The 23951-nt window shown below is 39.4% G+C and overlaps 1 protein-coding gene across 1 annotated transcript; it reads right to left on the bottom strand.

Annotated features, from left to right (window-relative positions):
- Positions 1-1535: 1535 nt before the first annotated feature.
- On the bottom strand, positions 1536-23301 carry LOC133097299 (bile acid-CoA:amino acid N-acyltransferase-like). Its single transcript, XM_061199190.1, has 4 exons — positions 23277-23301; positions 17941-18453; positions 15343-15545; positions 1536-2132 (listed from the first exon to the last, which is right to left on the bottom strand). The coding sequence occupies exons 1-4, from the start codon at positions 23299-23301 to the stop codon at positions 1536-1538; spliced, it is 1338 nt and encodes a 445-aa protein (XP_061055173.1).
- Positions 23302-23951: the final 650 nt, after the last annotated feature.

Here is a 23951-nt window from a genome sequence, read left to right as displayed (position 1 = left end):
CTGGAGAGGGTGTGGAGAAAAGGGAACCCTCTTGCACTGTTGGTGGGAATGTAAATTGATACAGCCACTATGGAGAACAGTATGGAGGTTCCTTAAAAAACTAAAAATAGAACTATCATATGACCCAGCAATCCCACTACTGGGCATCTACCCTGAGAAAACTGTAATTCAAAGAGTCATGTACCACAATGTTCATTACAGCTCTATTTACAATAGCCAGGACATGGAAGCAACCTAAGTGTCCATCGACAGATGAATGCATAAAGAAGATGTGGCACATATATACAATGGAATATTACTCAGCCATAAAAAGAAACGAAATTGAGTTATTTCTAGTGAGGTGGATGGACCTAGAGTTTGTCATACAGAGTGAAGTAAGTCAGAAAGAGAAAAACAAATACTGTATGCTAACACATATATATGGAATCTAAAAAAAAAAAAAAAGTTTTGAAGAACGTAGGGGCAGGACAGAAATAAAGACACAGACATAGAGAATGGACTTGAGGACACAGGGAGGAGGAAGGGTAAGCTGGGACGAAGTGAGAGAGTGGCATGGACATATATACACTACTAAATGTAAAATAGATAGCTAGTGGGAAGCAGCTGCATCACACAGGGAGACCAGCTCCATGCTTTGTGACCACCTAGAGGGGTGGGATAGGGAGGGTGGGAGGGAGATGCAAGAGGGAGGAGATATGGGGATATATGTATATGTATAGCTGATTCACTTTGTTATACAGCAGAAACTAACACACCATTGTAAAGTAATTATACTCCAATAAAGATGTTTTAAAAAAAAAGTGAACACACACACACACACAAAAAGAGTAGAAAACCATAAAAAAAAAAAAAAAAAGAATCCGCCTGACAACACAGGGGACACATGTTCGAGCACTGGTCCTGGAAGATACCACATGCCACACAGCAACTAAGTCTGTGCACCAGAACTACTGAGCCTGCGCTACAGAGGTCGCGAGCCACAACTACTGAAGCCCACGTGCCTAGAGCCTGTGCCTGGCAGCGAGAGAAGCCACCGCAATGAGAGGCCCGCGCACCGCCACGAAGAGTAGCCCCTGCTCGCCGCAACTATAGAAAACCCGCGCCCAGCAACAAAGACCCAATGCAGCCAAAAATAAATAAAATAAAATAAATAAATTTTTAAAAAAAGAAGAAATCAACTCATCAGCACCTGATTCTATTCATGATTGTTTTACAAGCCAGGGGATTCTGTGGTTCATTTTTGGTAATTTTTTTCCCTAAGAATTGCTGTAATTGTAAACTGAAATATTTTAGAACAAGCAGAGCTCTAAGTTTATATTTCTAAAAATATAAACACCTCAGTTTATGATATTAGATTAAGTGGAAGCCATTTTTCCCTTTCCAAAGTCAAAGCATACCATTCGCAGTCCTCCTGCCTTCTCTTGCCATAACTTCCTTCTTACAAGAAGAGGTCAAAAGCACTGTTCTATGAAAATCAAGTGGAGGGCTGGTAAAGCATCCTATTGCTTCTGTATTTCCAGGAATATTTGCTCTTCTCAGAGACAACTGGTCACAACTGGAATAAGGTGTTTCCTGAGAAACTTCTGGATCTCCTTCCAAGAACGTTCTTGTGCAGCTACATGTGGGATCACCTCTCCTCCCCAGTGCATGAAGAGGCGGAGGTTGGAGATCCTCGAGGCACAGCACAGTGGGGAGTAGGGGGGCTCTATCAGGTGGCCTACCCCTGGGTAAGACAGCAGGGTCCAGGTGTTCTTCCCATGTCTCCTCAGCTGTTCTGTGGCTTGCTCTGCGTATACTTTGCTGTTGACATTCATATCTTCTTCTCCCACAATGAAGAGGAAATGTCCCTGGGCCTTTTCAATGGGGAGAAAAAAAGTCTCACTGGCTTCAGCTCTAGTATCCTCAAAAATGCGCTGTAACTCTACTAATCCTAAGGTATTGATGGATAGTGAATGAGGAGAGAATAGCCAGGGCTGATTTATCTGACAACGATATACCTGTGGAATGTCAAGAATAAAGTTGGGCCCGTTAATAAGCGCGGTGGCTGTGACTTGCTTTAGGTGAATAGCCATGAAGAGTCCAGTCTCTGCTGTTTTGGACATGGAGACTATCCCAATACCCAGGCTAAGGACCTGTAAAAAAATTAATAAACAAAAACCCCAATTAAATACAATCCGGAGACCAGAAGGGGGAGCTCTCACACCCTGCAACAATAGCAGAGCCCAAAAGGTAGAAAGACTGCTCTTCTTTCCAGGCAAGGACTCAGCCAGTGAAAAGCCTTGGGCTCTTTGTTTACTGCCCTTCCCATCTTCCTTTTCCCCTCCAGGAAATCCTTCTCCTTCCCTTGCTGTGCAGGGACTTGCACATGCTTCACCATGGTTCCAGACCCCAAATTGCAATCTCAGCTGATCCTGAATAACTCCATCTTTGCTGGAGAAATATCTGGCATTCTGTTTGTTTTAGGGCAACATTTGGTGGCTCATACAAGGACTGGAGGAGACCCTCCAAAGGTTCTAGGGCTGGTGAGCAAAGAGTTGCAGTATCCATGGTTGAGCCCTTTATTGCTCACTGCTTCTCTCGCTGACCCTGGAGTTTGAGGGTACATCTTTCTCCTGGATTCGAGCCCTTGTGGTCTGTGGAATAAGAATGCTGTCTGCCATACCAGTAAACAAAAGATGTTGTGGCCATCAAGCCATCAGTCATTTACAGCCGCACCTGCCCACCCCCAACCCCCCACGGAGAGCCCTGAGGGAACTTGGGATGGAAACAAAGAGGATGCTGGCTTCAGATAGCTGAGGTGCATATCAAAGGAATGATTTCAGCGAGCCCAGACTCTTGCATCTTCCTGTACATAGAAAAGTGCTAAATTCATTAACTTGAGATGTCTGGTTTTCTTTAATTAATAGTAATCTTTTGATGTACCAGGTTTTTGTTGCAAAACTCCTACATATCCTGGCTTCTCCCTTACTCTTCAGAGCAGTCCCTCAGAGCTATCTGAGAGACTGCTCCTGGGCTTAAGCCCTTAGTTTGTCTGCCACAAAAACATAATTCTCAAATTTGAGGTTGTGCTTTTCTTTTCATTTTTTTTTTTTTTTTTTCAGTTGACACCTCTTTGCATTTGAAGCTCTTCAGGCTGTGTGCGGGATCTATTTTAAAGTTTCATTCTATCTGGTTAAAGCCTTGCTCTGTATGCAAGTACTCTTTTGGCACGTCAATCTGATTCTGAGATCAGACAGTTTCAACTGAAATTGGCTGAGAAGCTGTCAGCTGAGTTCCTTCAGGTACAGGGACTGTTTCACTGAAACTGAGCCAGTTCAGCCATCAGCCCTTCCTTTGGAATAGGAGCTGTTCCATGGAACTAGCTGAGAAACCTTTGGCCTGGCTCCTCCAGGACCAAGCTGTTCCCTTAGAACTGGCTGGTATTAGGCCTGCAGACACTGTGAATGCAAGCTGCTTAAATTGAGCTGTAAATTGTTTAAGCTGTTAGAAAATTATTCTTTTACTCTAGAGAAAAATCTCTGAGAAAAGGGATCCCAGTTATATAAATATTCTGAGGGCACCCCCCCTCCCCCACACTGAGACTCTAGCCAATTTTATATTTAAAAACCTTGGTTCTTCCTCATGCACATTTCTAACTAAATGGACTGACCTGACCAAAGGCAATTTAGAATATCAATAGCCATTATGGGTAATTTTGAAATCCCTGAACTTAATTTTCTTAAAACCAAATTGGATTACAAGAGCTCAAAAATCTTCAGAACTGAATGGAATGTCTATTTTGACTGGTATTTTGAGGTGATGGAATAAAATTTATGTTTTGAGTCCAGACAAGAAAATTTAAGCATAACATGGTCCCTGTCTGTATTGGGCCCTCCCTATGTGCAATGTGCATCTGCATTATACATTAACCAAATCGCCTCAAAGCAGGAATGCCCGCTTGACCATAAAGATCAACATTTTCCCTTCTTCATACACCAGCGATGTAACTCCTTGAAAGATAACATTCTTTTTTATTTTTAATTTTTTTAACATCTTTATTGCAGTATAATTGCTTTACAATGGTGTGTTAGTTTCTGCTTTATAACAAAGTGAATCAGCTATACATATACATACATCCCCATATCTCCACCCTCTTGCATCTCCCTCCCAACCTCCCTATCCCACCCCTCTAGGTGGTCACAAAGCACAGAGCTGGTCTTCCCATGTGATGCAGCTGCTTCCCACTAGCTATCTATTTTACATTTGGTAGTATATATAAGTCCATGCCACTCTCTCACTTCGTCCCAGCTTACCCTTCCCCCTCCCCATGTCCTCAAGTCCATTCTCTATGTCTGCATTTTTATTTCTGTCCACCCCTAGGTTCTTCAAAACCACTTTTTTTTTTAAGATTCCATATATATGTGTTAGCATACAGTATTTGTTTTTCTCTTTCTGACTTACTTCACTCTCTATGACAGACTCTAGGTCCATCCATCTCACTACAAATAACTCAATTTTGTTTCTTTTTATGGCTGAGTAATATTCCATTGTATATATGTGCCACATCTTCTTTATCCATTCATCTGTTGATGGACACTTAGGTTGCTTCCATGTCCTGGCTATTGTAAATAGAGCTGCAATGAACATTGTGGTACATGACTCTTTTTGAATTATGGTTTTCTCAGGGTATATGCCCAGTAGTGGGATTGCTGGGTCATATGGTAGTTCTATTTTTAGTTTTTTAAGGAACCTCCATACTGTTCTCCATAGTGGCTGTATCAATTTACATTCCCACCAACAGTGCAAGAGGGTTCCCTTTTCTCCACACCCTCTCCAGCATTTATTGTTTGTAGATTTTTTGATGATGGACATTCTACTGGTGTGAGGTGATACCTCATTGTAGTTTTGATTTGCATTTCTCTAATGATTAGTGATGTTGAGCATCCTTTCATGTGTTTGTTGGTAATCAGTATATCCTCTTTGGAGAAATGTCTATTTAGGTCTTCTACCCATTTTTGGATTGGGTTGTTTGTTTTCTTGATATTCAGCTGCATGAGCTGCTTGTAAATTTTGGACATTAATCCTTTGTCAGTTGCTTCATTTGCAAATATTTTCTCCCATTCTGAGGGTTGTCTTTTCGTCTTTTTTATGGTTTCCTTTGCTGTGCAAAAGCTTTTAAGATTCATTAGGTCCCATTTGTTTATTTGTGTTTTTATTTCCATTTCTCTAGGAGGTGGGTCAAAAAGGATCTTGCTGTAATTTATGTCATAGAGTGTTCTGCCTATGTTTTCCTTTAAGAGTTTTATAGTGTCTGGCCTTACATTTAGTTCTTTAATCCATTTTGAGTTTATTTTTGTGTATGGTGTTAGGGAGTGTTCTAATTTCATACTTTTACATGTAGCTGTCCAGTTTTCTCAGCACCACTTATTGAAGAGGCTGTCTTTTCTCCACTGTATATTCTTGCCTCCTTTATCAAAGATAAGGTGACCATAGGTGCGTGGGTTTATCTCTGGGCTATCTATTCTGTTCCATTGATCTATATTTCTGTTTTTGTGCTAGTACCATACTGTCTTGATTACTGTAGATTTGTAGTATAGTGTGAAGTCAGGGAGCCTGATTCCTCCAGCTCCGTTTTTCTTTCTCAAGATTGCTTTGGCTATTCAGGGTCTTTTGTGTTTCCATACAAATTGTGAAATTTTTTGTTCTAGTTCTGTGAAAAATGCCAGTGGTAGTTTGATAGGGATTGCATTGAATCTGTAGATTGCCTTGGGTAGTATAGTCATTTTCACAATATTGATTCTTCCAATCCAAGAACATGGTATATCTCTCCATCTGTTTGTATCATCTTTAATTTCTTTCATCAGTGTCTTATAGTTTTCTGCATACAGGTCTTTTGTCTCCTTAGGTAGGTTTATTCCTAGGTATTTTATTGTTTTTGTTGCAGTGGTAAATGGGAGTGCTTCCTTAATTTCTCTTTCAGATTTTTCCTCATTAGTGTATAGGAATGCAAGAGATTTCTGTGCATTAATTCTGTATCCTGCTACTTTACCAAATTCATTGATTAGCTCTAGTAGTTTTCTGGTAGCATCTTTAGGATTCTCTATGAATAGTGTCATGTCATCTGCAAACAGTGACAGCTTTACTTCTTCTTTTCTGATTTGGATTCCTTTTATTTCTTTTTCTTCTCTGATTGCTGTAGCTAAAACTTCCAAAACTATGTTGAATAATAGTGGTGAGAGTGGGCAACCTTGTCTTGTTCCTGATCTTAGTGGAAATGGTGTCAGTTTTTGGACTATGTATCTTTGGTGAACTTTACATAAAACATCAGTGTTCCATTTTGATGTTTGATCCTTTGTTTTGAGAATATATATAACTGTGCCTTTGACGTCTAAACAAGCAGAACAGTCCTCAAAAGGAACAGTCCTTTTCCTTTCTGAAAGACTGTCTCCTGGGTTAAAATCCTCAGGTTGGCTTGAATAAAATTCTCTATTTCTCCTTAAGATCAACTGTTGATTAATTTTTCATCCATAGTGACTTCCTAACATTATCAGGAGTCTAAAATTGCCTCTCTGCAAAATAAGATTTTAAGATTAACTGAGGCAAATGAATGATTAAAAAAGATAAAATGGCTCCTGAAGCCTCAAACTCTTCTTTGGCTTCTTCGTCTCAGCCTTTGTCTCTGATGCCGTTTTGTCTCCCTCCCTCACTCCCTCATGCCCAGTCTCTGCCCCGGGCACCATCTTCCTCCTTCCCTTCAAAGCCACCTACACCTCCTCTATACCCTCAATTTATTCATACTAATTCTCTTACCAAATTCCCTTTTTCTCTGAAACTTTCCCCACACACTTTTTCTCTGAACTTATCAGAGCCAGTCCCTTTAAAACTAAGCCTTCTGAGGATGCAAAGGCTTTATTTTTTATATTTCCTGAACTAAAGCTGAACTGTGAGCCATAGTCAAAGATTTTCCCAAAGTTACCAAAGAGCCTCACAGGTTTGGTAAGTAATTTAATATAGTCATTCAAACTTATCAACCTGGTTTTTCTAACGTATATCTACTAGTTCATATGCTTGTCAGTGAAGGCCAGGCCCAGCATTAGATGAAAACTCCTAATTGGGAAAATCCTGAAAGTTCCCTCTGATGGAGAAAATTTTCACACATTGAGGTATGGAGAAGTCATCTTGGCTTACACATTGTTCAGCTTGAACTTTGTGTGAACTAAAACAGCCTGTCAAACACACACAACACATCTGCTTTAACCATTAAGGTAAAGAATGTCTGTTTTGAAGATAAGGATAAAAAACTCCCTTCTTATGACGTCCATATTAACACTCCCTCAAAGATAAGGTTCACTTCCCAGACACCAGGGTCTTGTTGTCTCACTCTCTATATACTAAACCTGTCTCTTTTGGAAACTTGACGGAATATATCCTTGTTGTGTTTGATGTATGTTCTTTGCTCTGATAAGGTATATGACTATGCTAAAAACCATGCTTCAACTGAGCAGTTTCTTAGAGTTATCTGAGAGGCTGTCTCCTGGGCTACAGTCCTCCGTTTGGCAAATAAAACTCTTTTCTATTCCTATTACAGATTGTTTATTGATTATTTCCATCAACACCTAAGAGTAAAACATGGAGACCAACCTGCTAACTTACATATGATCAAGCTTGGGCAATTGCTGGGTGACTTTTTCAAAACCTGTTGATTGGAACAAAATTCAGGCTTTTACATGAAAACATGATGAATCTGCTCATGACTATTACAATTGACTTCAGATTATTTTTAAAGAAAATTCTGATCTTCTTTTAGAGGTTGATTCCACTCAGATAGCTTTAAACTTTATATTTATTAATGGGCTGAACCAGGACCATTCCCTTCTAGTAAAAAGAACCAGGATGGGATGGGAAACTAGAGTTTTCCACTCCAGAGTCTAGTGAATCTGGCAAACCAGCTGTCTCTCACTCTAAATGAGTCACCTCAATGAAAAACCACTGAAATTCTTAATCTTCAACTCCAGCAAATGAAGGTCCCTAAATGAAACCAAAACCCTCCCAGTTTGCCACAAAGAGCTATTGTCACAAAGAGCCAGGATGTCAGAAAAAAGATTGTTACAAATTTAAGCATTTTAGGCACCTTCCTCCCTCTAACCAGTCTTTCCAATGTCCTCTGAATTCTCAACAATGGGGCTCAGGGGGACTACAGGGGCTCTTCCTAATCTTCCCACTTAATAGAATTGGAGAAACATTTCTCCAGATTGGGGATGAATCTCTTTCAGTCCTAACTGACAATGGGACCACAATCTTGGTACTCAACACCACTACTATAAAGCAGTCCCTGCCTTGGAGTACTAAAACAGTTCAAACAGTGGGATCTCTAATGAACCCCAAGAGCTTCCTATCTCTGAACCTATTCCCTTTTGTTTAGGCCCTTTGAGAGATACACACCCTTTTCTCCTTAGTTCCTCTGCCCTTAACCATTTATTAGGTCAAGACTTCTTAAAGTATCCATGGCAGAGTTTCTTTATCCCAAAGGGGGGAAATAATTCTAGATTTGACAATAGTCATCAAAGTAACGAATCATGTAAATTAAATCACCCTTTGACATCTTTAATTGCTTCAGCTCTGACAGTCCTAGAGGTGATTCTGAAAACTCTGATTATTTGTCCCTATTGAATCAGCTACCACCCTCCTACTGACAAAATCTCCACCTGATATTGGCAAAATTTACAGCATGCCTCCCATCATGATTCAGATAAGTCCCTCAAAATCTCTTCCCAGAATTAATCAATACCCTATAAGTAAAGAAGCCCTTCAAGGCATGAAGCCCATAATAGAAGATTACAGCTCTCAAGACATCATTATCCCTTGTACTAGTCTTTCTAATACTTCTACTTAACCTGTGAGAAAACCTAAGGACCCAGGATGGAGGTTCATCCAGGAGCTCCAAGTAATAAACAACACTGTTATCCCTCGACCCCCTGTTGTTCCTAACCCTCATATGTTACTAACATCCATTCTCACTGGAAGTGAATTCTTTACTGTAATTGATTTATGCAGTGCATTCTCTAGTATTCCAGTTGACAAAGCCAGCCAATAACTTTTGCCTTCACTTGGGAAGAAAAACAATTCACTTGGACACTAATGCCTCAGGTTTAACTGAGTCCTTATTTCTCAAATCCTGAAGGCTGATCTGGATGATATAAATTACCCTAGAGGTTCTATTTTGTTGCAATATGTGGATGATTTGCTTCTTTGCTCTCCTTCTCAAGCCTCCTCATAGGAAGACAGCATCCACTTGCTAAAGCTTTTAGCCTCAAAGGGACATAAAATTACCAAAGAAAAACTGCAGTGTGTCCAAACCCAGGTTTGATATTTAGGGCATCTGATATCAGAACAAGAACTACACCTATATCCAGATAGACTTTATAGTGTCCTAAGTTTCCCAAAACCCAAACTAAACACTATCTGTGACTATTTCTTGGGTTAGTTGGTTATGCTGAAATGAGATCCCAAATTTCCCTCTTATGGCCAAACCTCTGTATGTTTTATTCAAGAATAACAACCCCAGCCCAATTTAATGGGAAAAATCAGATGACGTAGCTTTTAAGGCCTTAAAGGAGAGTTTGAAGAACCCACCTGCCCTGGGGCATCCCAATTATCAGATTCCCTTTTTCCTTTTTGTATATGAAAAAGAAGGAAATACCCTTGGGGTACTCATCCCATAACACAGGGACCACCATTGACCCATAGGGTATTATAGACAGCAACCGGACCCTGTAATATGGGGATACCTGCCTTGCCTTAGAGTCATTAGGCCCCTGCTCTTTCAGTTAAAACCACCGAGAAAATCGTTGTGGGATCCCCTTTAACCATTTTTGTACTTCATGCATTAGAAGCTTTCCTGAATTCTCATCACTCTCAACATTTCTCAGTCAGCCACTTCACCCCCATGAAGTCCTTTTGTTAACTGCCCCTCACATAACTCTTCTATATTGTATTAAGCTTAACCCTGCTACTCTTCTCTACATAACTGACGAAGTCCCTTTTGACAGCTTAACGTTGAGAGATCACCTCCTGACTGCTCATGATGATCTACAGGAAAATCCTCTGAGTAATGCTGACCTCTCATGGTTCACTGGTGGTTCTTATTTAAAAGGTGCTAGTGGCAAATGTTGTGCTGGGTAAGCTACTTCAACTCCTTTGATGTTGTTGAGGCAGCATCTTTACCTATGGCTACTTTGGCCAAACAGGCTGAATTATACACTCTTACATGGGCTTGTACTTTAGACAAGGACAAAACTGGCAATATTTATACTGATAGCAGATATGCTTTCAGAGTAGCTCATGATTTTGGAATGTTGTAGAAGCAACATGGCTTCCTTACTTCCAGCAGAAATAAAATTTTAAATGGCCCCTATGTTCAGAAATTTTTACCTGCTGCCTTAGCTATTATTAATACTTTGGGAGCATTCTAACCCTGACTCTCTGCAAGCTAAGGAAATCACCTTGCTGACATTTCTGCAAAAAAAGGCTGGTCTTAAAGGGACCAGCAGCAGCCAAACCTTTGTCATGGTCCAAAGAGTTATTTCCCCAAGTGGTAACTTAAGAAAACTCGCTAGAGAAGTCCAAAAATTGGCCTCAGAAAAGGAAAAACAAGATTGGAAATTCAACAATTGTGGTTTGATAAAAAGAGAAAGCTCTTGTTTAGACCAAATAACAACCCAGTCCTACCAGAGACTCTAAAATTCCTACTCCTCACCACTGCACATGCATTAAACTATTGATCTATTGACAAAATGACAGCATTCATGAATCAATATTGGTGGGGAAACACTAACTAACCCATGAAAAGTGCATACCTCACTTGTCCCACTTGTCCAAAATACAACCCAGGGAAGCCTGTTCATACTGCTCCCAGACATTTTTAACTGCCTAATAGACCATTCGAGGTCTGACAAATGGGTTTCATACAACTTTCTCCACCTCATGGATATAAATATGTTTTAGTCATGGTCTGTATGTTTTCACAATGGACTGTTGCCTTCCCTTACAGACAGGCTACTGCCTTTTCTGTGGCTAAAGTCCTTTTGGAAAAGATTATCTGTACCCGGGGAACTCCTTTTCAATTTCATAGTGATCAAGGAACCCTTTTACTGACCAGGTGCTTTGATAAGTCTGTGCTGTTTGGCTGGTTTTACACATTTCACTGTACTTTCTGCTCTCAAACCTTTGGCTTAGTCGAACACACCAGTGGCATTATTAAGACTCAGTTAGCAAAATTGGTACAGGCCCTCTAAGTACTTTGACCAAAAACGTTGCCATTGGTCCTTCTAAATCTCAGATCCATACTTTTTGGAACCCATAAACTCTCACCCTTTGTGACAGTCAAATGACACCCAATGTTTTGGCTCCTGCTTCTTTTGACCCACAACTGATAAAAGAAGAGATACTCCAATATTGCAAAGGCCTAATTGCTTCTATTAAAAATAACTATGTTTTGGTAGAGCAATCTTTTCACAGTGTACTCTTGGGAGACAAGGACCTTATGATTCACATGCTCCAACCTGGAGATTTCATCTACTGGAAAAGACACTTCCATAAAAGCTCTCTTCAGCCTCACAGGAAAGGCCCTTGTGCACCAAACTCCAAGGAATAGACTCTTGGATTCATGTGACACATCTAAAGAAAGCATCAAACCCTGACTAGACCTGCACATCATCCAGTGACCTGAAAGTAAAGATTTTCCAGAATTGAAGCAGATGACATCTGATGAGACAACTTTCCCAAGATATTCAGACCAGGCCTATTGGAAGTTTGCCAACTTTTGATGATGACATAATGCTTTAGATGATCTTGATAACATATGGATTTTAGATTAAAAGTGCCTGATAGTTGTCCCTCCCTGTTACTTGCATGGTACCTCAACTGGTTTCCAATCTATGCACTTGCCCTCCAGTGTGAGACACTACACCCAGGAAAGGTCCTTCCTGGCATTGAGGGACAAAAAGCTGCTGAAACAGGAAAACCTGACTCTTGATCAGTGATGTTTTCAGAGAAAGATCTTGATCTAAAGGGGGAAATGTAAAAAATTAATAAACTAGAAATCTCAATTAAATAGAGTTGGGAGACTAGAAGGGGGAGCTCTCATGCCCTGCAACAAAGTCCAACTAGAAGAAGAAATACTCCTCTTCTTTCCTGGCAAGGATTCAGCCAATGAAAAGCCATAGAGTCTTTGTTTACTATAGTCTTCCCCCGCCCACTTCCTTTTCCCCTCCATAAAAGTGCTCTCTTTCCCTTGCTGTGTTGGGACTTGCACGTGGCTCTCCATGGTTGAGACACCAAATTGCAGTTCTCTGCTGATCTCAGATAAACCCATCCTTGCTAGAGAAATATCTGGAGGTCTATTTGTTTTAGGTCAATAGTCCCGAAAATAATAGAAATGAGATGTTGATTCTATCCATCATTTAGCAAAACCCTACAATCTCAAACAACCAAAGAACTTCAATGGCCAGTGGGAACAAAGCACGCACTAATCCCACCCACGCGCCCAGTTCTAGAGTTTTGGAATATGTAACTAATGTCCAAGGAAAATGCTCCTTCAAGAATATGTCAGGTTCTACTGACTGAATACTATGGATTTAACATTGCTGATAATGCTGGCATGTTGACTTAATGTCTGAAACTGCCACAGCCATCTTGTGACCTTGGGGAGGAGGCCAGGAAATTACAGAAATGTCAATCCAGTCTCCTCAGTAAGAAACTCTACTGAGTTTCCAAACTAAAGCTGGAACCACCTATCTCCAGATCTGTTACAGGAGAGAATAAAATGCCTTATGTTGATGTTGTTTAAGCCACACTCAGTGACTTTTCTGGAAACATAGCCAGAACATTCCTAATGGATTCACCATGGGAGGAACACGTGCTAAAACTCAGGAGCAGTGCATTCAGGTAACCATAGTAGCTCTTCATTACTTGAGTTTAGAGTATCAGATGGGAAGTAGCAAAATAAGGCTGGAGGGGCTTCCCTGGTGGCGCAGTTGTTGAGAATCTGCCTGCCAATGCAGGGGACATGGGTTCGAGCCCTGGTCTGGGAAGATCCCACATGCCGCGGAGCAACTAGGCCCGTGAGCCACAATTACTGAGCCTGCGCGTCTGGAGCCTGTGCTCCGCAACAAGAGAGGCCGCGATAGTGAGAGGCCCGCGCACCGTGATGAAGAGTGGCCCCCGCTTGCCGCAACTAGAGAAAGCCCTCGCACAGAAACGAAGACCCAACACAGCCATAAATAAATAAAAAAAAAAAAAAAAAAAAAAAAGCCTGGAAAAGAAAACAGCAGCTTGACAGGGAATGGCTTTGAAGAACATGCTAATAAGCAGCCTTTACTCTTTTCCTAACTACAGAGGGGAATCAGGACAGATTTTAAGGAGAGGCATAAGATAAGGCAGAAGTACGCAGAAGTCAGATTACGGAAAATTTTATCTAACATGCTAGGAAGCCTGACTAGGAAGCCTAGTAAATTGGGAGATGGTTAAGCAAGAAAGTAAAATAACTGTGCTCTAGAAAAACCAGTCTTATGACTCTGACTTGCAAAACTGGAGGCAGAAAAGCCAAGCTTATTGCAATGGTACAGGCAAGAAATAATGGTGCCCTGAGCTAAGCAGCACCAGCAGGGATAAAAAGGAAACAAGACAATGAATTACTTATGAGTGCAGAATATACAGCTCCTAGTTACCAATTTGGTATAGGAGAGCAAAGGAAAAGAAGGAGTTAAAGTTTTTGTTGTTGTTCTTGTTGTTTTTTATGGTACAAAACAAAGCCTTCATTCTCCTTGAGCACTGGCCCCATGCAAGGATAGTTTCAGAGAGTCACATCTCTTCTAAAGCCTTACTGATTCCCTAGATTTTCTTAGGAAAAAAAGACATTTTAGTAAGTAATGTTTTGGGGTTTTTTCTTACTATTTAGAAAAATATGAATGAATGTACCACTTGTATCTAGCTGACACAAATGTGAGAAATTCTTATGGTAAAGGGGAAAAAAAATGAAACAAATTGAGTCATATATACACTCCATTTTTCATCCTGCATATTAAGCGAAGTGGCTTGAACCACCCTCCCCCCTGCCCTTTGGGTTAAAAGAAACTTTCAAGCTCTGAAATTCTATATCAAGTTAAAAGATATAGTCACAGTTATGGCAAGGAGAGATGAGAACTCAGAATGGATTTGGCCATGGAAGATAAAGTAAAAGCCAGTATAACATGGATGAAGATGACTCAGATATATGCAGGCTTTATCTAATTTACTTCTGGCCTTTGGCAGAACACTAACTCTTATTACAACGTCTGCCACCAAATTTTCAATTGCTATCTGTGTGATATTGGTAGAAAGAATGATAGAAAAGTCACGCAGCACCTACAAGGCGACCCAGGCTAAAAGAGTGAAAAGCAGAATCACATAACATTTTAATTTCTCATCTAAGCCAAGCAGAGGGCTAGCACAATGATAACAATGCCTATTTGATAGTTCAAGGACAATTCCATTATATGCATCAAAAATAGCTATTTAAAAAGTCAGTACATCAGTAGACTGTCAGCAATTGTTGCTCATCTTACAATTGCAATTCTCACAGTACTTTGGTGATCCTTATATGAGAAAGGATGCAGTACAGAGTCTTAATTACTTAGACTGCTTCTTATTAAGAAAAAAAAATTAGCAATAAATAAGGGCTAACATGCATCAACCCTCTTACAGCAGCAAAGCACATTTTAAAATTTAAAGAAGATATGTGGATTAGAAAGTACTATAGCATTATGTTTAAGACCTGTCAAGTAACTAAAAATTCAGACCCACTCTTCAAAGAAATACAGATTATCTACCTGGTTAAGTATGGTGATTTAGTAATTATCAGAGAAGGTGATAATAATAATAATTGATCAGAGTTATTGAGTATTTAGTGTTGCCTGTTACTCTAATAAGCACTTGGTTTCTAGTATTCCTTTTAATTCTCACAATAACCTTATGAAGTAGTGTCACTACAATATTATTTAATAGATGAAGAAACTGAGGATTAGGGGTTCTTAGTAACTTGCCCAGATTCCCACAACCAGATGGGATGGAGCCAGAAATGAAACCCATTTCTTTCTGAATCCAAAGTCAATGCCTTTGATTCCATGACAGACACAGGCTAACTATGCATTTCATCTTTCTGAGCAGAAGACACGGGATACAAAATAAATCATGTGAATAATATAAATATGTAATAGAATTTCAAGTTCACTGAGGGAGAATCATACTTGGAAGTTAAAAGAAGTCACAGAATATCATGCTTATTGAAAAATAGGGATTGAAACTGACTGAAAAGGTCAAATTTACCTTAGGATGTCTCAGGAGAAAGTTGGCATCTTCCTCAAAATATTCCAAATCTACTTTCTCTAGTCGGAAAGGGAGGTCTTCATAGTCACAGTAAGCCAAGGCCAAGACAGCAAAGCCATGACTGGCCAGGAGACTGGTTCGGATTTCAATCAGTCCACCAATACCACCAAACAAATCAATTACCACTGGGAAATGACCCTCTCCTGAAAACAAAAAACAAACCAAAAAAACACCACAGAATTGAGTATGAAGGGAAGGTGAGAAGAAGAGAAGACAAAAACGACAACACGAAGAAATGCATCACAAATTTTAGAATTAATGTATAAAATTTCAATAGAATTTCCACATTTTCAGCCTTGTTTCTGGGGCAGAATTAAAGCTGATTGAGTATATAATGGAGCATAACATTCAGAAGTTTCACTGGACACCATGTTCATTGACATGTTTAATCTCTACAGCCAAAGAGAATTCAGGACTCTTAATGAGTCATATCTATAGTGCTGGAGCAAAGAAAGCCAAAGAAATTAGGCAAGGGCTTCTTAACCTACACAAATAGGCTTCAGGAAATCAGCGAAGGTCCTGAAATTACATGCAACGCTATACATTTATATGTGCATTTTACTGATGAGAGCACCCACAGATTTAATTGGGTTCTCAAAGAAGTATATGGCTTTAAAAAAAAAAAAAAGTTTTGAAATGATTATGTTAGCTAAAATCCTGACTTAACACTGCTCTGTTACACTCATCTGACTATACAGTGATGAAATTTTACACCAAAATAGGGATGGTCAGGGTATCATTCTACACTCACTGTGTAGGCAGCTTGCTTCCAAAATAAAGCAGAGCTCACATACTGAAAGTAATTTATCATACCCTCATTGGGGATATACTATTATTGTATAAGTGATTTTAGCTAAGAAAGCCTGATCCTATCCATATTTGAAAGGAGTGACTTGATTTAAAGGAGTATTGGGAATTGTCAAAACAAAATATTGCTATATTTTCTCACCTTGAGAAAAGGAGAAATAAAGTGATACTGAATACATCTTGGTTTAAAAATACCACTTGAATACATGAATAGGGATGTTTTTGCATATTCTGATTGACAGTACTTAAGAGTACTGAGCCTCTTATTCTGGAAAAATGTTGTTGTTGAGAACTTCTTTGAGACCTGACTCAACCATTTTTGGCTCCACACAACACAACCCTTTTCTGTACCCCAACAGAATAAGCACCCAAATCGGGAGGCCCAGCACACACAATGTCTAAGAGGTTCGCAAATAGCACGCCCTAAACCAGCACATCATCCCAAGGTGAAAGGCCTGAACTAATATTCAGATTCTTTTTCTTTTTTAATAGGCCTTTATTGGAGTATAATTACTTCACAATACTATGTTAGTTTCTGTTGCACAACAAAGTGAATCAGCCATATGCATACACATGTCCCCATATCCCCTCCCTCGTGAGCCTCCCTCCCATCCTCCCTATCCCACCCCTCGAGGTGGTCACAAAGCACCGAGCGGAATATTCAGATTCTTAACTGAATATTAGCGTCAAGGAGGTTTGTGCCACTTACTTCCTGATCCCTACACACAATAAAGTGGTCTATATGCTAAATACTGGGGGTAAAAATTTTTCAAATTTACCCAAAAAGGTGCATGGGTCATGGTGAATTTGCAAAGGGAAGGTTTTTTTTCCTTTTACGCCATCTAACACTCCATGTTGTCAGAAACCACCTCTAACACTTCAGGTTTCCTTAACCCATCTCAGTTCTAGAAGGTGACTATTAAAAAAAAAAAAAAAAAGGCAGAGAGAGAGGGGGAATACATCCTGATGATGTGACGGCTGTGTCCCAAATCAAAGCACATGTCTGAATAAGGCAACCTCAGACACACCTGAAACCTGGACCTACTGAGGGCTACTTCTGGGAAATTAACTTTGCTTCATTCAGTCCCCACAATAAACTCTGAGAAATGTACCAATAGATGTTTTGAACCACTTTTCGGTATGTTGAGATCACTATGAGAAACTGAATGTTCTGATAAGTTTTATAGCCATTAGGGAGCATGTTATATTAGCTGCTGATTTATGGAATATCCTATAAATATGCAATATTTATGGAACTAGAGGGTATAAAGTTTCTTTGCATCCTCTATATTTGTTGCAATATTTCAATCCATTATATCATTATCTTATTGTGACAATCATGCAATGACTTATGCCTAAATTAAAACTCAGACATGACAGAAGCCCCAAAAGAAGCTGGGACACAGTTCCATATCAGGATGTGGGTCTTCAGATAGCTAGGCTTCAATGTGAATGAATTTCACATAAATCCAAAGCTATGGAAATCCCATAATGCAGGGACTCCATAAACTACTGTTATATCCTTAGAAAGGCTCCAGAATTGCTGAGATAAAACCTGAGTTGGAATGAAGTTGTCACCACGTTCTTGTTCTGACCCAAAGTTAACTCTGATTCTAAGTCAGGAAAGGAACGCTCTCTATTTTATCCACATCCAAGCTAAACTTCTAGGAGGATAAGGGATTTAAAAGAGGAAAAAAAAAAGATGACAATAACCAGGGTAATTCCACTCACCTGGAGGGAGAAGAAGGGCTCCCCGAAGGCAGCCTTCTTTGACTTGGATTCGGGTGACACCAGGTGCTACATACCACCTCTCCAAAGTCAGGCTGACCTTTGGAGTAGTGATGGCGATGTGGGTAACCATTACATCTGAATCATAAAGTTTTAATTGGACCTTCAAGGGGTTATTCATAACATCTCTTTTCAGCAGTTTAGTTAATATTTTCTCAGGTTTCAGGGACCAGAGGAGACCCATGGGGTGGACTCCTACATAATCACCTCCAAGAGAAGATGCATGCTCTAGGTCCACCTCACCAACTTCATTGGCCCTAGAGTAGGCTTGAGAATGAAACAGGTTTCCCTTTTCATCTTCCAGTGATGTCCAAAGAAGCACTATCTGAAATGGAGTTAGGCCTTTAGCTATGCACTGGCTCATCAACATGAGTGCACTTGCAGGGGTAGCTGTCAGATGAATCCTTGTTACCGTGTGGTTCCTTGGATGATTCTTCACTAATGCCTTCAGTAAACCTCAACACAGAAAGAAATATGGGAGAATGAAATAAGGCAGTGATAAGGTTAATGAAAAGTAAACTGGACCAGGAATCAGGCTGCTTGGGATTCAGCTCTAACTCTCCAGTTAGTTAGCAAATATTCTGATGTAATCTTCAAGTTCAAGATTCCTAGGAGTGTTCAACAAATTTCTAGAAGATATATAGCAAGGTGATAAGTTTCATAACAATAATGATCCAAGGCTGAGGAAGCAGCAGTCAAAATATGCATGAATGATATTAACACATCCAAGGAAAACATCACAATCTGCCATCTAGAGCCCTTGAAAAATCAAGTACAATGGAGAATAGGAGTGAGAGGTGGGGTTGAAAACAGGGGGACTTGATGAACGTCTCTATGTAAGAAACAGGTGACTCTACTACTAATCCCCTCCCTGAGTCCTGCAAACAGAATGCCTTGGCATCTAAAATTTTACCTACAAGAGCATAAAAAATAGAATGATCTTTCAAAAGAATGAGAATAAAGTCTCTAGGGAGAACAAGGAGGCTGACATATTGCTCCCTAGGAAAAAAAAATACTCATAGCTTCGTAGTTAGGATTTACCCAGTCCTAAGCAAAACTGGAAATTGACAAGCCTTTCAGGTACACAGAAGTGTTTTTGTTTTGTTAAACTCATTAGATTGCCAAGAATGCAAAGAATCTAAATGAATTAAACTCTAGCAAGTGACAGGCTCCTCATAGAAGAGAAGAAATTTTCACTCCTACGTGGTGACTTTCAGTTATGACGAAGCAACAATAACAATAACAACAAAAACCCATAGAGAAAAATAAAGAGAAATCCATAGAAAATTTAATGCACTTGTAATGGATGTGTGTGGGCTGGCTTGATAGATTAGAATTCTGAGAAACTCCAGCCACAGAGTAAGTCTTTCTCCAACTGCCAACTCTTTCTAGCACTTGACAATGTGCTCAGGGACAATACGTCAAAGACTGAGAGCAGGGACGTGAGCTGAGGGAAATCCCTCTGAGGCTTTGCAGGCCTTTATATAAAGTAAGGCAGTTGCCTTCCAAAAGATGGAGGCAGAGTATCAAAATAGAGAGATTTCCCCTGGCTCAGAAAGCCAGGAGTGGCATGACAGAGCAATTCCTTAGTGACACTCCTTCCAGAAGGATTGTAAATCAGAGAGAAATATCCCACAGTTAGAAAAGCTAGCAACATGACAATAAAATACAAAAAATATCTCTAGCCAGCTCAACTACACATCAGATTGATTCAGCCCCTAATTCTAACAATTTGACAGAATAGAAGTATGCTCTTTTCTTGAGGTAAATATTACTTATTTTAGCTATTATTTTTATTTTATGCAAAATATCCAGGATACAAAAAAAAAAAAAAAATTACAGGCACAAAAGAAGCAAGAAAATTGACCCATGATCATGGGAGGAAACATTCAGTAGGAGGAGACAGAAATATTCCAAAGGTGGAATAATCAGACAGTAACTTTGATACAACTACAATAGAATGTTATTCAGCAATTTTTAAAAAAAAGATTGAATTATTGATATATGCAACTTGGATGATTTACAGGGGAATGATATGAATTTTAAAAAGCCAATCCCAAATGGTTACATACTGTATGATTTCATTTATATAACAGTCTTGAAATGACAGAATTATGGAGAACAGATTAGTGGTGGCCAAGGTTCAGGGATTGGGGTTAGGGGGGAGATGGCTATACAAGGGTACTATTAGGGAATCCTTGTGGTGGTGGAAATATTCTATATCTTGATTGTATCAATGTCAATATTCTTGTTGTCATATTGTTCTAAAATTTTGCAAGATTTTATCATAGGGGAAACTGTGTAAAGGGTCATGTGTTCGCTCTATATTACTTCTTACAACAGATGTGAATCTACCATTGTCTCAAAGTAAAAGGTTAATTTAAAAAATAAGTATGGGGACTTCCCTGGTAGCGCAGTGGTTAAGAGTCCACCTGCCAATGCAGGGGACACGGGTTCAATCCCTGGTCTGGGAAGATCTCACATGCCTTTTAAAAAAATAATAATAAGTATGATAAAAATGCTAAAGGATCTATTGAGAAGGCAGACAAAAATACATGAAGAGACTGAGAATTTCATCTGAGCATGGAAGCTATAAAAAAATAACCAAAGAGAAAAGCTAGAAAAAAATAAAATATCAGAAATGAAGAATTCACTAGATAGACGTAACAGAGGATGGGAAACAGCTGAGTAAAGGACTAGCATACTTAAGGACATCTCAATTGAAAGTACCCAAACTAAATCACAAAAAGAAAAAAGGGTGTAAAAGAAGAACAGAGCACTTGAGATGTGTGGGACAATATCAAATGCTCTAATATATGTGTAGTTGGTGCCTTAGAAAGAGAGGAGGTAGAGAGGCACAGAAGAAATGTTTAAAAAACTAATGGCTGGGCTTCCCTGGTGGTGCAGTGGCTGAGAATCCGCCTGCCAATGCAGGGGACACGGGTTCGAGCCCTGGTCTGGGAAGATCCCACATGCCGCAGAGCAACTGGGCCCGTGAGCCACAACTACTGAGCCTGTGCGTCTGGAGCCTGTGCTCCGCAACAAGAGAGGCCGCGATAGTGAGAGGCCCGCGCACCGTGATGAAGAGTGGCCCCCGCTTGCCGCAACTAGAGAAAGCCCTCACACAGAAACGAAGACCCAACGCAGCCAAAAATAAATTAATTAATTAATTAATTTAAAAAAAACAAAAACAAAAACTAATGGCTGAAATTTTGCCCAAATTGTTGAAAAACATCACGCCACAATTGCAAGAATCTCAGCAAACCACAAAGACAAACACTAAGAAAACCACAACTACGGCATTATAGTCAAACTGATAATAATAAAATATAAAGAGCAAATCTTAAAAGCAGCCAGAGGAAAATGGAAACATTATATACAGGACAACAAACAACACAAACAACATTTGACTTCCCATCACAAACAATGGAAGCCAGAAGACAATAAAATGAATCTTTAAAATGCTTAAAGGAAAAAAAAAAACCTAAAATTCTTTATCTAACAAAAATACACTTCAAAAATGAAGGCAAAATAAAGACATTTCCAGGAAAAAAGAACAAAAACAGAAACCTGAGAGATTATGTCTGCAGTAGACCAGCACTACAAGAAATGCTAAAATGTTGAAATGATACTAGATGGACAACTGGATCTGTGGGAGAGGATGAAGACCACAAAAATGGTAATTATAAAGCCCTTAAAAATCTTTACTATGTGTGCACACACATGTATGTGTATTTAAATGTAATTAAAAGACTGCTTAAAACAAAAATAATAAAAATGCATTGTGGAGCTTATAGAATACATAGAAATAAAATATAATGACAAAAAGGTGGGACTGGAATATAGAATTATATTGTTGAAAGATTACTGTATTACTATTTTTCAAGTAATGCAAGATTATTTGCCAGCAGACTAAAATAACTTAAAGTTACTGTCAGAAGCTCAGCCGAGCTGGAGGAGACAGAGAGCTGAGCTGCCAGGTGTCAGAGTAGCTGATTAAAGTAACAAGCTAAAAGCAGAGTTAAGCCTTTGATCACTTACTGTGATGGGAGAAAGTGCCTGGGACAAGACAAGGGTCAAGGAATGTTGTTGGATCAGCCAGACGTGGAAGTGGTCTCACCCTTGAGGGAACCCCAAAAGATCCAGCAATTTGGAGTCAGAAGACAACAAGGGGAAAGGGGTAGGAGTAAAAAAAGAACGGGATGCTGAGTAAGAGTGGGGAAAAGTGTCCTGAAGTTTCCTTCCTCTTTGCATAAAGAGGCCTCCGAAGAGACGTCTGAAGACCTTAGACTTTAAAAAAAGGCCTGAGATAAAGATTTAAAAAAATGATGACTCCTAAGAAGATGTGGTACATATATACAAAGTAATACAATATTACTCAGCCATAAAAAGTATGAAATAATGGCATTTGCAGCAACATGAATGGACCTGGAGATTATCATATGAAGTGAAGTAAGTCAGAGAAAGACAAATATCATATGATATTGCTTATATGCGGAATCTAAAAAAAAAAATGATACAAAATGAACTTATTTACAAAACAGAAACAGACTCACAGACTTAGAAAGCAAACTTATGGTTACCGAAGGGGAAAGGTTGGGGTCGGGGGAGGGATAAATTGGGAGTTTGGGATTGAAATATACACACTATGACATTTAAAACAGATAACCAACAAGGACCTACTGTATAGCACAGGGAACTCTACTCAATATCTGTAATAACATAAATGGGAAAATAATTTGAAAAAGAATAGACATATGTATAACTGAACCACTTTGCTGTACACCTGAAAGTAACACAACATTGTAAATCAATATACTCCAATGTAAAATAAAAATCAAAGAAAAAAAAAGATGATGAATCCTGGTCAAGGAAGGCAAATATGAGAAGAGTATGATGAACCAGAGTGGTCTGAGTCCTTGACTGCAACTTTCTTCAGAGACTGTCATGCACTGTCTGTACCTCAAGTCTGATGTGGGGAGAGCAGCTTTCCCCCATGAAGCCTGCCAGGTAAAGACTTTGTAATTGCCCATGGTAAGGCCTGAAAAATCACATAGAGGTTTTTAACCAGAGCTGGACTCCTCAGTTACATATTATAATCTCTAAAGAAAGCACACACACACACGCACGCACACACACACACGTTTAATTAACCCCAAAAGAGGTAGGTGTTCCAATTACTATAGCTGTGTAACAAACTACTCCAAAATTTAGAGATGTGCAACAGTTATTTATTATACTCATATATTCTATGGGTCGGGAATTAGGACAGGGCTCACTGGGATCAGCTTGTCTCCATACCATGACGTCTGGTAATTCAACTGGAAGATCAAAGGCAGGGGGATAAAATCACCTGAACGCTTACTCTTTCACATGTCTGAGAGTTGATGCTGGCTCACAATTGGAGGCGTCATTTTCCCTGCATGTGGGCCTCACTGTGGTCTTTCTGCATGGGCTAGTTTGGGCTTCCTCATAGCATGGTGGCTAGATTCCAAGGGTGACCATCTCAAGAGGGATAGAGTCATATAGAGGCTATATCCTTTTTATATCCTAGCCTTGGAAGTCATATGACATAATTTCTCCCATTTTATATTGTTGTAGCAGTTACAAGTCCTCATCAAAATTCAAGTGGAGAGAACACAGACCCCTCCTCACAGTTGGAGAGATATTAGTCACATTGTTAAAAAAAAAATGTGGAATGGGACATGTGTGCGTGTACACGTGTATTTGTGTAGCCATCTTTGGGAAATGCAATCTGCCACAACAGGAAAGAAGGAATAAATAAGTAAATAATAAATGGGATGAATATAAAACATATAACAATATGAGAGACTTAAATCCAACCACATTAATAACTGCATTAAATATAAATGAACTAAACACTCTAATTAGTTAAAGATGCAGATTGTCAGACTAATTGAAAAAGCAAATTGCTGTTTTTTTAGAAAGGTATT

This window comes from Eubalaena glacialis, chromosome 9 (assembly GCF_028564815.1).
Source record: "Eubalaena glacialis isolate mEubGla1 chromosome 9, mEubGla1.1.hap2.+ XY, whole genome shotgun sequence".
Taxonomy (NCBI): Eukaryota; Metazoa; Chordata; class Mammalia; order Artiodactyla; family Balaenidae; genus Eubalaena; species Eubalaena glacialis.
The sequence above is the reverse complement of the archived record's forward strand: the minus strand, read 5'-3'. Positions and strand labels throughout refer to the sequence as shown.